At 42.4% G+C, this 12,053-nt stretch overlaps 1 protein-coding gene across 21 annotated transcripts in view; it reads right to left on the bottom strand.

Moving 5' to 3' along the window:
- mycbp2 (MYC binding protein 2) overlaps nucleotides 1–12,053 on the bottom strand; it is a 221,781-nt gene that overhangs the window by 149,555 nt on the left and 60,173 nt on the right. For all 21 annotated transcript variants that reach the window (XM_033022978.1, XM_033022959.1, XM_033022965.1 and 18 more), the window contains exons 7-10: nucleotides 3,536–3,607; nucleotides 3,222–3,318; nucleotides 1,708–1,781; nucleotides 1,434–1,572 (exon numbers count right to left, since the gene is read on the bottom strand). In XM_033022978.1, coding sequence (XP_032878869.1) covers nucleotides 1,434–1,572; nucleotides 1,708–1,781; nucleotides 3,222–3,318; nucleotides 3,536–3,607 — 382 coding nt within the window. The remainder of the gene's footprint in view (nucleotides 1–1,433; nucleotides 1,573–1,707; nucleotides 1,782–3,221; nucleotides 3,319–3,535; nucleotides 3,608–12,053) is intronic.

The raw sequence follows: 12,053 nt of genomic DNA, 5'->3' as shown, positions 1-12,053 counted from the left end.
GTTTCCTGTAAATAAGAAAAAACGAGGCGAATATATCTCGGATAAAACAATTGTGATTTGCCTGCGCAAAGATGATTTGCAGTACATAACTAATAATTTCTGACTGTGAAAGATGCATTGTTGTTTGTACAGAGTTGGGGATGAGAAATTGTGGGAAGGATAAAAGAGAATATATAAAATCACAAAGATTGAGATATTTGCTTGAGTGCTGGCTGCCCCGACATCCCCCCCTCTCTCTCTATCCCTCTACCACGCAAGTCGCACTAGCTTCTTTCTTGTTTTCACCCAACAAACAGTTAACAATGGCCTGTTTCCTTTATCATTGTTACTTTTTTGCGTTTCTTTCATTCATTGTTCCTTATCTCTCGACATCATCGTCTATATCTCTCATTTCCCTAATCCCTAACTAGTCTGAAGACGGGTCTTGACCCGAAACGTCGCCCAATCCTTCTCTCCAGTGATGCTGCCTGTTCCGCTGAGTAACTCCAGTTTTTTTGTGTCTATCTTCTCTAGAAGGAGAGGTTGGACAAACCTTAGACTGGAGCGTCGGAGGCTGAAGGGAGACTTGATAGAAATAAAAAATATTATGAGAGGCATTGATAAGGTGGAGTCAGAACTTTTTTCCCAGGTTGGAAATGTTAAATACTAGAAGGCATAGGTTTAAGATGAGAGGGGCAAAGTTTAAAGAGGATGGTAGGAAAAGTTTTTTGATACAGAGAGGGGTGGGTGCTTGGCACGACATACCATAGTGGTGGTGGAGACTGATACGATAGTGCCATTTAAGGGGATTTTAGGTAGGCACGTGGATTTGCTAGAAATGGAAGGTTATGTATCACATGCTGGCAGAGGAGTTTAGTTTAATTTGACATTATGTTTGGCACGGACTTTGTGAGCCAAGTGGCCTGTTCCTGTCCTATATTAACTAGGTAGCTTTAGATAGGTTGCACTCTGTCTGTATGGGGATATCAGGGTTGGCATATCTGGGTGACTAACAACTGAGAATGGCCCACACGCTACAAGCTTATCTTGCCTTCTTTCATTTGATGACATTTACAAAGCTTTAGAAACGCAGTTAGCTCATTGGAAATAGAAATCACATTTGAAATGCAGTCATAGGGAGTGGACTGGCCAACTGTCTTCATCAAGACTGGAAATGGAAGATTGATGTCTGTTGAATTAGGTCCTGTCGTCTTTAGGCAAAAATTAACAACATCTGTTGCTTTAAGTGTTTGGGGTGTGGTTACAGTGGAAGGAGCTGGAAACAAAGCATCAGGTGTTAGCACCTGCCATTATAATGTCAAAATGCAAGTTTACTCATTATGGTATTTTCTGGAAATGGTGGGAAAGAATAGGTGAGATGAACACACTAAAACAGAATTACCACTTAATACTTCAACTATTTCCATGACTGAAAGCAAATGATAAATCCTTACTAATGATGTGCAAGTCTTTCTCCAGATCAAATAAAGAAAGGCCGCAAGCATGTAGACACTTCCTGGCTAGCTTGAGCTGCAACTCCTGTTGAAGTGCAGGCTCGGTGTTTGTTGTGTATATCCGAACTACAAAACCATCCTGCAAGAAAAAAAGCATTGCAGATTACCTTGAGTAGATGTTTTATTGCCATTGCAGATTATCTAACTAGATAGCAATCACAAAAAAATATTTTAATCAAAATAGTTTGAAATATGGTTACAAAAATATACTTGCATCTTTTGACGCAGTAATCTGATTGATGTATTCTCCATCTGTGAATAGAATGTTCTGTCCTCCAGGTTGACAACCTGAAAGTAATTTTTAATATGTTTGTTTATAGTCCTCAGCACCAAACATTTTGCAATTTAGGTTAGGATATTGTCAAGCTTGAAAGGGTTTAGAAAAGATTTACGAGGATGTTACCAGGAATAGAGAGTGTGAGCTATAGGGAGAGGTTCAGTAGGCTGGGTCTCTATTCCATGGAGAGCAGGAGGATGAGGGGAGATCGTACAGGTATACAAAATCATGAGAGGAATAGATCGGGTAGATGCACAGAGTCTTTTGCCCAGAGTAAGGGAATCGAGGACCAGTTCAAGGTGAAGGGGACAATAATTAATAGGAATCTGAGGGGTAGCTTTTTCACACAAAGGGTGGTAGGTGTAACTGCCAGATGAGGTAGTTGAGGCTGGGACTATCCCATTATTTAAGAAACAGTTAGACAGGTACATGGATAGGACAGGTTTGGAGGGATATGGACTAAGCACAGGCAAGTGGGACTAGTGTAGCTGGGACATTGTTGGCCGGTGTGGGCGTTGGGCCGAAGGGCCTGTTTCCACACTGTATCACTCTCTGATTCTATCACGTGTATTGAATCTTTTGGTTGCAATGATTTTCAACAATTTAACTTTGAGATATTAATTTGATTAAACAGAACAGATTTAGAGAATTCTGTCTTTAAAATAAAGTGTCGTATAGCTGGCATTTTGTACAGTAATGTAGTGACAGTGTTTAAGATTAAACTTTCCTGACAGGAAAATCAGTAATTGGTGGACATTGATTAATAATTACTGAGAGAACGTAGCAGAGGGGAAACAATGTTTTGGTTTTAAAAACTTGGGCAAAGATTGATGATTTAATGACTGCCAAGAAAGGAAGAGGAAACAGATTCAATATCAAATTTCAAAAGAGTGCAAAAAAAACAAACTGCTTGAGGAACTCAGTGGGTCAGGCAGTATCTGTGGAGGTAAAGGGGCAGTCGATGATTCTGATCAGTTCTCTGCATCAGACTGCTCTTTGCCTCCATGGATACTGCCTGAGCTGCTGAGTTCCTCGAGCAGTTTGTTTCTCTGATGCAGATTATTGCATTCACGGTTGTAGCAAAAAAAACTATGCTATATGGAAAGAAAATGGAAGTGGCGCAAACTGGATAATATTCACAGGAATTAAAAAATTGACAAATTTAAGATTATGCTTGGAATTAAATTTGTGGGCAGACTAGGCAGATCTATAGATTGTTCACAGTTGCTGCCAATACCCTATTGCACTGCACTCAGTCCATTAATTTCCAAGTAGAAATCTACTGCAAAATACAATATCCTGGAACCTCCTTTATAACACATATCCATCATTGAAAGGCTATTTTTCATAAAAATTACAATGCCAGTAAAATTGGGACTATAGCTCTCATTGTCTTTCCCCCACCTATAAATATAAGCTATTTGATAATATAACAGTTTTCAGTGACATACCTGGAAGATTAACTGTGCTTTCTTGTTCCAGGGTTTCTGGGTTGATGGACATTGCTGTCATATTATGGTTATTTAAATCCCTGTATAGTAAAGAACCCTACAAAAACAGACAATAATAATAATCACAGCTTGGATTGCCATTATTTTTTTGTGTCCAAAATAGCTTGTTTCAAAAATAAAGCAAACCAATAACAAAATTAATATTTTAAAGCAAACTTTTCTCAAACTGTTGCAATCACATATGAAATACAACATCTTGAAATAACTATGGCTCATATCAACAGTGATGACACCAAATGTTTAATTTGGCATACCTGTGCAAACCCCAGCCATGATCTTCTGTCCTTCCTTTTCCTTATCCGGGAGGTTGAGTTGTACACATGGCCCTTTTAAACAATGAAAATGTTTATTTTGTTTTAATTATATGAAATGATAGTAATGTACACAGTAAACAGTGAGGATTACCCTCATTCCTATTATTTTTGTTACTATAAATTAGTAAAACGTTTTTTAAATTTTACAGGCCTATCACCCATGGCAATGGTCCTGAATCATATTCCTGTTATGCAGGCACAATGAACTGCAGATGCTGGAAGCTTGAGCAAAATACAAAGTGCTTGAGTAACTCAGCAGAGTGGTGGGTGCATTCCTTGCTTTTGCACCCTTTTCAGTTCAATAACATCCTTCCTGTAGGAGATGGATCAGAACTGTAGATAGTACTCCAAATATGACCTTACTAACATCTACAGCTGAAAAATGACATCCCAAACCGTACTCTTTACACTGACCATTGAAGGCTGCATGCAAATGCCTTCTTCACCAACCTGTCGACAGGAGTCACCACTTTTTGGGAACTCCATCTGCCTTTCCTCAGCCCATTGACCCAGTTGGTAAAGATCCCACTGCAATTGTGGATAGCCCTTTTCATTGGCCACTACACACCAATTTTAATGTAATTACTTCAATTTTACTAAACATGCCACCTACATTCACATTTAAATTGTTAATATAAATGACAGACAGTGAACCTAACACTGATCCCTGTGGCACACCACTTGCTAAAAAGCCTCCGGTCTGAAAAACTACCCTCTACCACCACCTGTTCTAACCCTCAAGCCAATCTTGTATCCAATTGGCTTGCTCTCCCCGAGTCTCATGTGATCTAACCCTCTACACCAGCCCACTGTACAAAGGCCTTTCTAAAGTCCATGTAACAATGTCTACCAGATTTCCCTCAATCTTCTTGGTCACTTCTTTTAAAAAAAACACAAATTCATGTGGCGTGAAACCCATCATCCCTAATCAATGCTTACTCTTTCCAAATGCAGCTAGATTCTGTCTCTCAGAATTCCTCCTAATAATGTACTGATGCTAGGATTATTTGAGTTCATATTTTAATAATTGAAGCAATGTACTTATGGACATCTCGTGCAATTTAACTGTAAGGAATTTAAGTTCACACACACTTAAAATTATACAATGACAGTAATTCCCAATGTTTTTGAATTAAAACAGCTGTTCAAATTCAATATAAATACAGTCTTCCAAAAATGGCTGATGTTATGACAGCTACTGCTTTTAAGAAATCAGGGCTAACCCAAAGAATGCCAGGGTCTTCAAACAGCCCATACAGAGCCAGGGAAGCTAGAACACCAAGAACATTTATTGTTTATTGTGAGATAATTAGTTATTGTAAATTGAATTGTATTGTAATTGTATTGTATTGTTAATAATTAACATTGTTTTTATGTTAAAGCTATTTATTATTGTTATGTTTGTATTCTTTCTTATGTGCTGCATTGGCAAAAGGAATTTCACTACATCTAGGTGTCTGTGACAATAAATCAACCTTTGAACCTTTGTTATTAAAGCTTTGTGAACTCACTATAATCTTTGCCCTATAACTCTTATTATGAGTCTTGCACTTCAGGATGGAAATCACTGTTAGAATTACGTTAAATTATGACATTTCTAAAACGTTGTTCCCTGCTAAATCTCTTCAATACAAAATGTTTTTCAATATAAAGACTATATTGGTTTTCACTCTAAATTTTTTTCTCCCCAGCTTCCTACTTCAAAAGAACGTGGCGTTTTTCATATTAAACACATACTCGAAGTTTCTTGATGTGGGCCATTGCATTAAGCAATAAAGCAACTTAAGCAAAGCCCTGTAGCAACATTCAAAACAAATTCTGATCTGTCTTTATCCTTCTGTGTCACTCTACTACATTCTTTACATTTTGCAAAGTTTCATGCCATTCCCAACAAAAGCCCATAAGACTGCACTTGAAAGATTTAGTCATATAAACTACAGGGCTGAAGCAGCCATACTTATTTTTTCTAAATTAGTGTCCTGGACGCACCTCAAGAGATTCTCATTTTGTATGTTGATTGCCAAGATTTTTTTTATTTACTGAAAGCAAAGCTATATTTGGAGGAAGTTTGAGCTATAAAATATGCTGAGCCACCAATAAAACTAAATCACAGTGCACACTGAACAAAATTCAGCTTCATTATTGGAATCTGTGATGAAGTCAAGTCAAGTCACTTTTATTTATATAGCACGTTGGCCAAAGTGCTTTACATTGGTGGAGGTTATAACGTTATACAACAGTGGTTCATAGATTAATTACATACATAAATACATACAGCCCTCACTCAGAGGACGTCAAGAAAGGCTCGAGAGTAAAGATGAGTTTTTAGTCTCGACTTAAAGGAGTCGATGAAGGGCGCAGTTCTGATGGGCAGAGGGATGCTGTTCCACAGTCTAGGAGCTGCAACCGCAAAGGCGCGGTCACCCCTGCCTGTGCTTATGCCTAGATGTTCAATAACCCCAAGCCGGCCGATCTGTGGGACCTGGAAGTGGTGTGGTGGGTAAGCTGACTTTTGATGTAGGTGGGGGCAAGCCCGTTAAGGGCTTTGTAGACATAAAGGAGGATCTTTAAATTTATTCGGGACCGCACATGAGCCAGTGGAGAGAGGCCAGGATCGGGGTGATGTGGTCCCTTTTTCGGGTGCCCGTCAGGAGTCTCGCTGTGGTGTTTTGGACCAGTTGCAGGCGGGACAGGGAAGATTGGCTGATGCCAGTGTGGAGGGAGTTGCAGTAATCTAGGCGTGATGAGTTAAATGTGTGGATGATCTTTTCGAGGTCATCAAACTGGAGGAATTGTTTTATTTTAGCTATCGTCCGAAGCTGGAAGAAGCTAGCTTTTACCACGGCATTGACTTGTTTGTCAAATGAAGAACACGTACTTGTCGTAGAGAATCTGATAACATCAGTCTGAAGAAGGGTTTCGGCCCGAAACGTTACCTATCTCCTTCGCTCCATAGATGCTGCTGCACCCGCTGAGTTTCTCCAGCATTTTTGTGTACCTATCATTATTTATTCGGTCACTGACTCCAGCACTAAGTGGCATTTCGACTGCTTGGCATGCAACAAATTAACATTGTGATAAATCAGGATCCTAATCAATAGAAATATACCTGGATAGGTAAAAGGTACTACAGGTGCACAACCTTTTATCCGAAATTCCAAATAACGAAAAGCTCCGAATAGCGGACATTTTTTCGGTCCTTGAAGACGTTCACCGAGGGTGGCCCGCAAAGGTGACAGCGGAACCTCCGGTCGGTCCTCGAAGAAAGGGGAACTAAATCCCCATTCATAAAAGAGAAGGTGAGGGTATATGGCGCGGGAGGGTTAATAATTGACAATCTGCTGCTGCCTGCCCGCTGAGTTAAAAAGTTCCCACGGTAGACTCACGATACACAGTGTATCGTGAGTCTAGCGTGGGAACATTTTAACTCAGCGGGCAGGCAGCAGCAGATTGTCGCTCCCTTCAGTTTCACCCCACCTACACCCTTCTGCTTCCCGGCCATGTGTGTGACCCCTTCCCTCCCCTCTCCAGCTCCCCGCCCATTGCACCGGCGCGGGGGCTTTGCACTGTCTTCACGTCGGCGATGCCAGCAGGTCAGTGCCAGTCACCGGAGACGTGCCAGTCACCGGACCAACGGGACACCGACCCCCAGGCCCACTGCAAGCACGGAGATCCCAGAGACCCACAGCCAGCAGCAGCCCAGCCCCGTTCCAACTCCAGAGGAACACGCTCCCCGTAGGGACAAAAGCTGATGGTGTGCAAGGTACGTCTTGTTCTTGGGGTTGCGGATGAGGGGGCGCAGCTCGGGCTGTGACGTCTCCGGCCACCCCCCTGTACAGGAGCTGAGACTGGGAACTGTACTGCCCTTGCAGGTGAGCATGAGAGTGTTGTTGTTTGCAGTTGCAGAGGGAGGGGGCAAGGGCGGTACAGTTCCCAGTCTCAGCTCCTGTCCAGGGGGGTGGCCGGAGACGTCAGGACCAACGGGACACCAACTGCAAGCACGGAGATCCCAGAGACTCACAGCCAGCAGCAACTCTAGCCCAGCCCCGTTCCAACTCCAGAGGTTGCGGATGAGGGGGCGCAGCTCGGGCTGTGGGCGAACTGCCACTTGTCGCTGTAGCGGCCCATCGGGGAGTGGGTTCCTGTTGGTCCTGACGTCTCTGGCCACCCCCCTGGACAGGAGCCGAGACTTCTAATCAGAGACTCTTCACCAGAGCCGATTCCCTCTTCATGTTTTTATTTCCGATATCTAGCATCTGCAATTTTGCAATTTTCATATCTACAGGCCATCCCCGTAAATTAGAAAAACATAAAAATCACTTAGTAGTGTAACAATACCGCTACAGTTTTGCAATGAATGGCATCAAAAGCGCACAAGACTGGTAAGAACAAACAATTACTAATACTGGAGAGAAAGGAAACTGCTACTGCCGTATGTATGTACATACATCGGACTTTGAATTTAATACTATGGGAGCTTCTTTATATGTGCGGGTGTTCATAAGTCATGTGTTCATAACCCAGGATAGTCTGTATTCAGATATCAGCTACAACAAAATTAAATGGAGTCAAGGTGATATACCAGATGCAAAACAAGACACTGAGCTTGGGATCACATGATCATACAGCCAGGGAAAATGTCTAAATCTGGAGGTTAATGTGATAGGAACTGAACAGAATATTTTGTAAATTCCAAATGGAATTATACTAGTATTTCCAAACAGACAACAGGGTAACATTGCAATGTTGGAAGTATATGAAAACATGGAGGTCATACAAATATCTGGATACAAAAGGTGCTCATGTGCAGAAGACATGCAAGGTATTTTATAGCAAGATGGATCCTATCATGATAGATCAGATGAAATTAAACTTGAGAACTGAAAAGTAATGAGGCATGATGAACAGCTGAATGCATCAGAAGGCAGTTTTTCTGTGTTAATAGACTATACACCTGGTTTATATTAGGAGATGGGGCAATTAAATAACAGAATCTCTTAGAAAGCATAAATGAACACGTGGTACTCCAACTGTAACTGCTCAGACAGGAAGTCTCTGCAGAGGGTAGTAGAGAGGATCATTGGTGTCTCGCTACCCTCGGTACAAGAACTGTTCCAGAGCCGCCGCCTGAAAAAAGCACTGAGCATAGCAAAGGACAGATTGCACCCACTCCACACACATCTAGATCTCCTGCCATCAGGAAAGAGATACCGCAGCATCAAAGCCCAGACAACCAGACTGCTAAACAGCTTCCTTCCACAGGCTGTGAGGCTGCTAAACAGTCATTCCACCTGATTCTGCTGCTTTTGCACTGACAATTTAATAACTGGCATTGAGTAATAACTCTGGCACTGGCTCAGGTCACTTAAATCAGCTGCCTTGGACATTTTACGACTTTTTTAAAAATTGTATTTTAATGTTGCTTTTTTACCTGCACTTTTTTTAAACTATTCGTACTGTTTTTATCAGGAACTGGATTATTTTTATTTATGTGTGAAATGTTTAAGTTTTTATGTGCGATGCTCCGGTATTCCCTGAGAAACGTCTTCTCATTTTGCACTGTACAATTTGTTGCTTTGCATGATGACAATAAAGAATGATGATGATAATGATGTAGCTGAAGACTTTCCGACTTTGCTTCAAATATGTTACTGAACTAAAACAGACAGGGAATTCTGAGTATATGGCCAAGCTGGCTAATGCACGAGTTCCGTATCAGAGGAATGAAGAATTCTGGGAAGTTGCATAGCTGAGAATACTAGAAAGCTAGGGAAGAAATGACCCAAGGAATGACTATGAGCATGAGAATATTAATATTAAGCATACTGGTGAACAAGATGTCAAAATAGGTTAGCATATTTCAGGACAATGGCCAAATACAACTCAGAACAAGTTTGGATATGTACAACAACGCACTGGATGTCCATTTATCTTGGTGGGAAACAAGGATTCAGAGGTGAACACAACAGTGTACAAGGATAACAATTTTGTAAACTGGCAAAATTTGTCCAGAAAGTGTTTAGCAAAAAAACCGTAAAAAACTATAACTGAAACGGAGTAAACTTGCTTGTGACTTATTCCACCTTTCAATACATCTATCTAGGCAGTGGATTCTCTGCCGCAGAAGACAGTGGAGGCCAATTCACTGGATGTTTTCAAGAGTTAGATTTAGCTCTTGTGGCTAAAGGAATCAAGGGATATGAGGAAAAAGCAGGAACAGGGTATTGATTTTAGATGATGATCATATGAATGGCCATGATGATGATCATATGAATCAGCCATGATCATATTGAATGGTGGTGCTGGCTCGAAGGGCCAAATGGCCTACTCCTGCACCTATTTTTCTATGTTCTATGTTTCTAAGATCATACTGCCATGCCTCGTATTCCTCAGCCCTATGAGAATGAATTCCACTAGTTCACCATTCTCAAAAAGTAATCTCAGTCCAAAAAGTCTGTGGCGGCGCCTAACGGCAGCAGCTCGACTTCAGTCGTCCGTCTATTTTTTTAATTTTTGTCTTGTTAAATGTATGTTTTGAGCTTAGTTTTTATTATTTTTTAGCTGTGTATATGTGGGGGGTGGAGGGGGGGGGGGATGTGGGGGAAACTGGAGGGCTCCAGTCGCGGAGCCTGCGGACCTGACATCGCGGAGCTGGCCGTCTTCAGAGCGGGGAGAGCTGTGGTAGCGCTCGGCTGCAACCCGACTTTGGAGCTTCGGAAGCTCACGGCTGCAGGCCCGGTGGACAGGAACGTCGGGAGCTCCAGGTCCCTGGTGGGAGACGGCTTTTCGGAACTCCCGCTACGGCAGCTTCTCCCGCTGGAATCGCGGGGTTGAAAGGACACGGAGCGTGGCCTAACATCGCCCGGTGCGGGTTAGTGGCCACGGGACTTACCATCGCCCGCCGGGGGATCTAACATCGAAGCCCCAGTTCGCCTAGACGCTGCGGTTGGACTGCTGGACTGGTTGGTCTGCTTGAACCGCGGGGTTTAAAGGACACGAAGCCGGGGCCTAACATCGCCCGGCGTGACTAAATGACCACAGGACTTACCATCGTCCGCCGGGGGCTTTAACATCGGAGCCCCAGTTTGCCTAGATGCTGCAGTTGGACCGCGGGTGAAGAATAAAGGGAAGAGATAAGACTTTGCCTTCCATCACAGTGAGGAGGTGTTGGACACACACTGTGATGGATGTTTATGTAAACTGTGTTAAGGGTGGGTCTTGGGTTTTTTTGTAATGTAAAAAACTGTAGTAAATTTAATTTCGTTCAAACCTAGGTTTGAATGACAATAAATAGCATTCCATTTCCATTCCAAATCCTTATCTACAACTCGATCTTAAACCACAGATTCTAGACCACTAAACATGCGAAAATATCCTCCCTGCATTCAACCTGTATAGAGAACCTAGTCAGAATTTCCTATATTTCAAGTAAATAACCCTCATTCTTTTAAAATACATTGCATTCAGAAAGTATTCAGATCCCTTCACTTTTTCCACATTTTGTTACGTTACAGCCTTATTCTAAAATGTATTAAAGTCTTTTTTTTATCATCAATCTACACACAATACCCCATAATAAAAAAGTGAAAACAGATGTTTAGAAATGTTTGCAAAGTCATTAAAAATAAATCACTGAAATATCACATTTGCATAAGTATTCAGACCCTTTACTCAGTACTTTATTGAGGCACCTTTGACAGCGATTACAGCCTCAAGTCTTCTTATGTATGACGCTACAAGCTTGGCAAACCTGTGTATAGGTAATTTCTTCTCTGCAGATCTTCTCAAGCTCTGTTGGATGGTGAGCGTCGATGCACAGCTATTTTCAGGTCCCTCCAGAGATGTTCTATCGGGTTCAAGTCCGGGCTCTGGCTGGGCCACTCAAGGACATTCACAGACTTGTCACAAAGTCACTCCTGCGTTGTCTTGGCTGTGTGCTTAGGGTCGTTATCCTGTTGGAAGGTGAACCTCCGCCCCAGTCTGAGGTCCAGAATGTTCCGGAGCAGGTTTTCCTCAAGGATCTCTCTGTACTTTGCTCAGTTCATCTTTCCCACGATCCTGACTAGTCTGCCAGTTCCTGCCGCTGAAAAACATCCCCACGGCATGATGCTGCCACCACCATGCTTCTCCGTAGTTATGGTATTGGCCAGGTGATGAGCGGTGCCTGGTTTCCTCCAGTCGTGACGCTTGCCATTCAGGCCAAATAACTCAATCTTGGTTTCATCAGACCTGGGAATCTTGTTTCGCAAGCCCTTTGGCAAACTCCAAATGGGCTGTCATGTGCCTTTTACTGAGGAGTGGCTTCCGTCTGGCCACTCTACCATAAAGGCCGGATTGGTGGAGTGCTGCAGATATAGTTGTCCTTCTGGAAAGTTCTTCCATCTCCACAGAGGAACTCTGGAGCTCTGTCAAAGAGTGACCTTCTCTCCCGATTGCTCAGTTTGGCCGGGCGGCCAGC

Source organism: Amblyraja radiata, chromosome 6, assembly GCF_010909765.2.
Source record: "Amblyraja radiata isolate CabotCenter1 chromosome 6, sAmbRad1.1.pri, whole genome shotgun sequence".
NCBI lineage: Eukaryota > Metazoa > Chordata > Chondrichthyes > Rajiformes > Rajidae > Amblyraja > Amblyraja radiata.
Note: the sequence above shows the minus strand (reverse complement) of the source record. Positions and strands in the feature narration are given on the sequence as shown.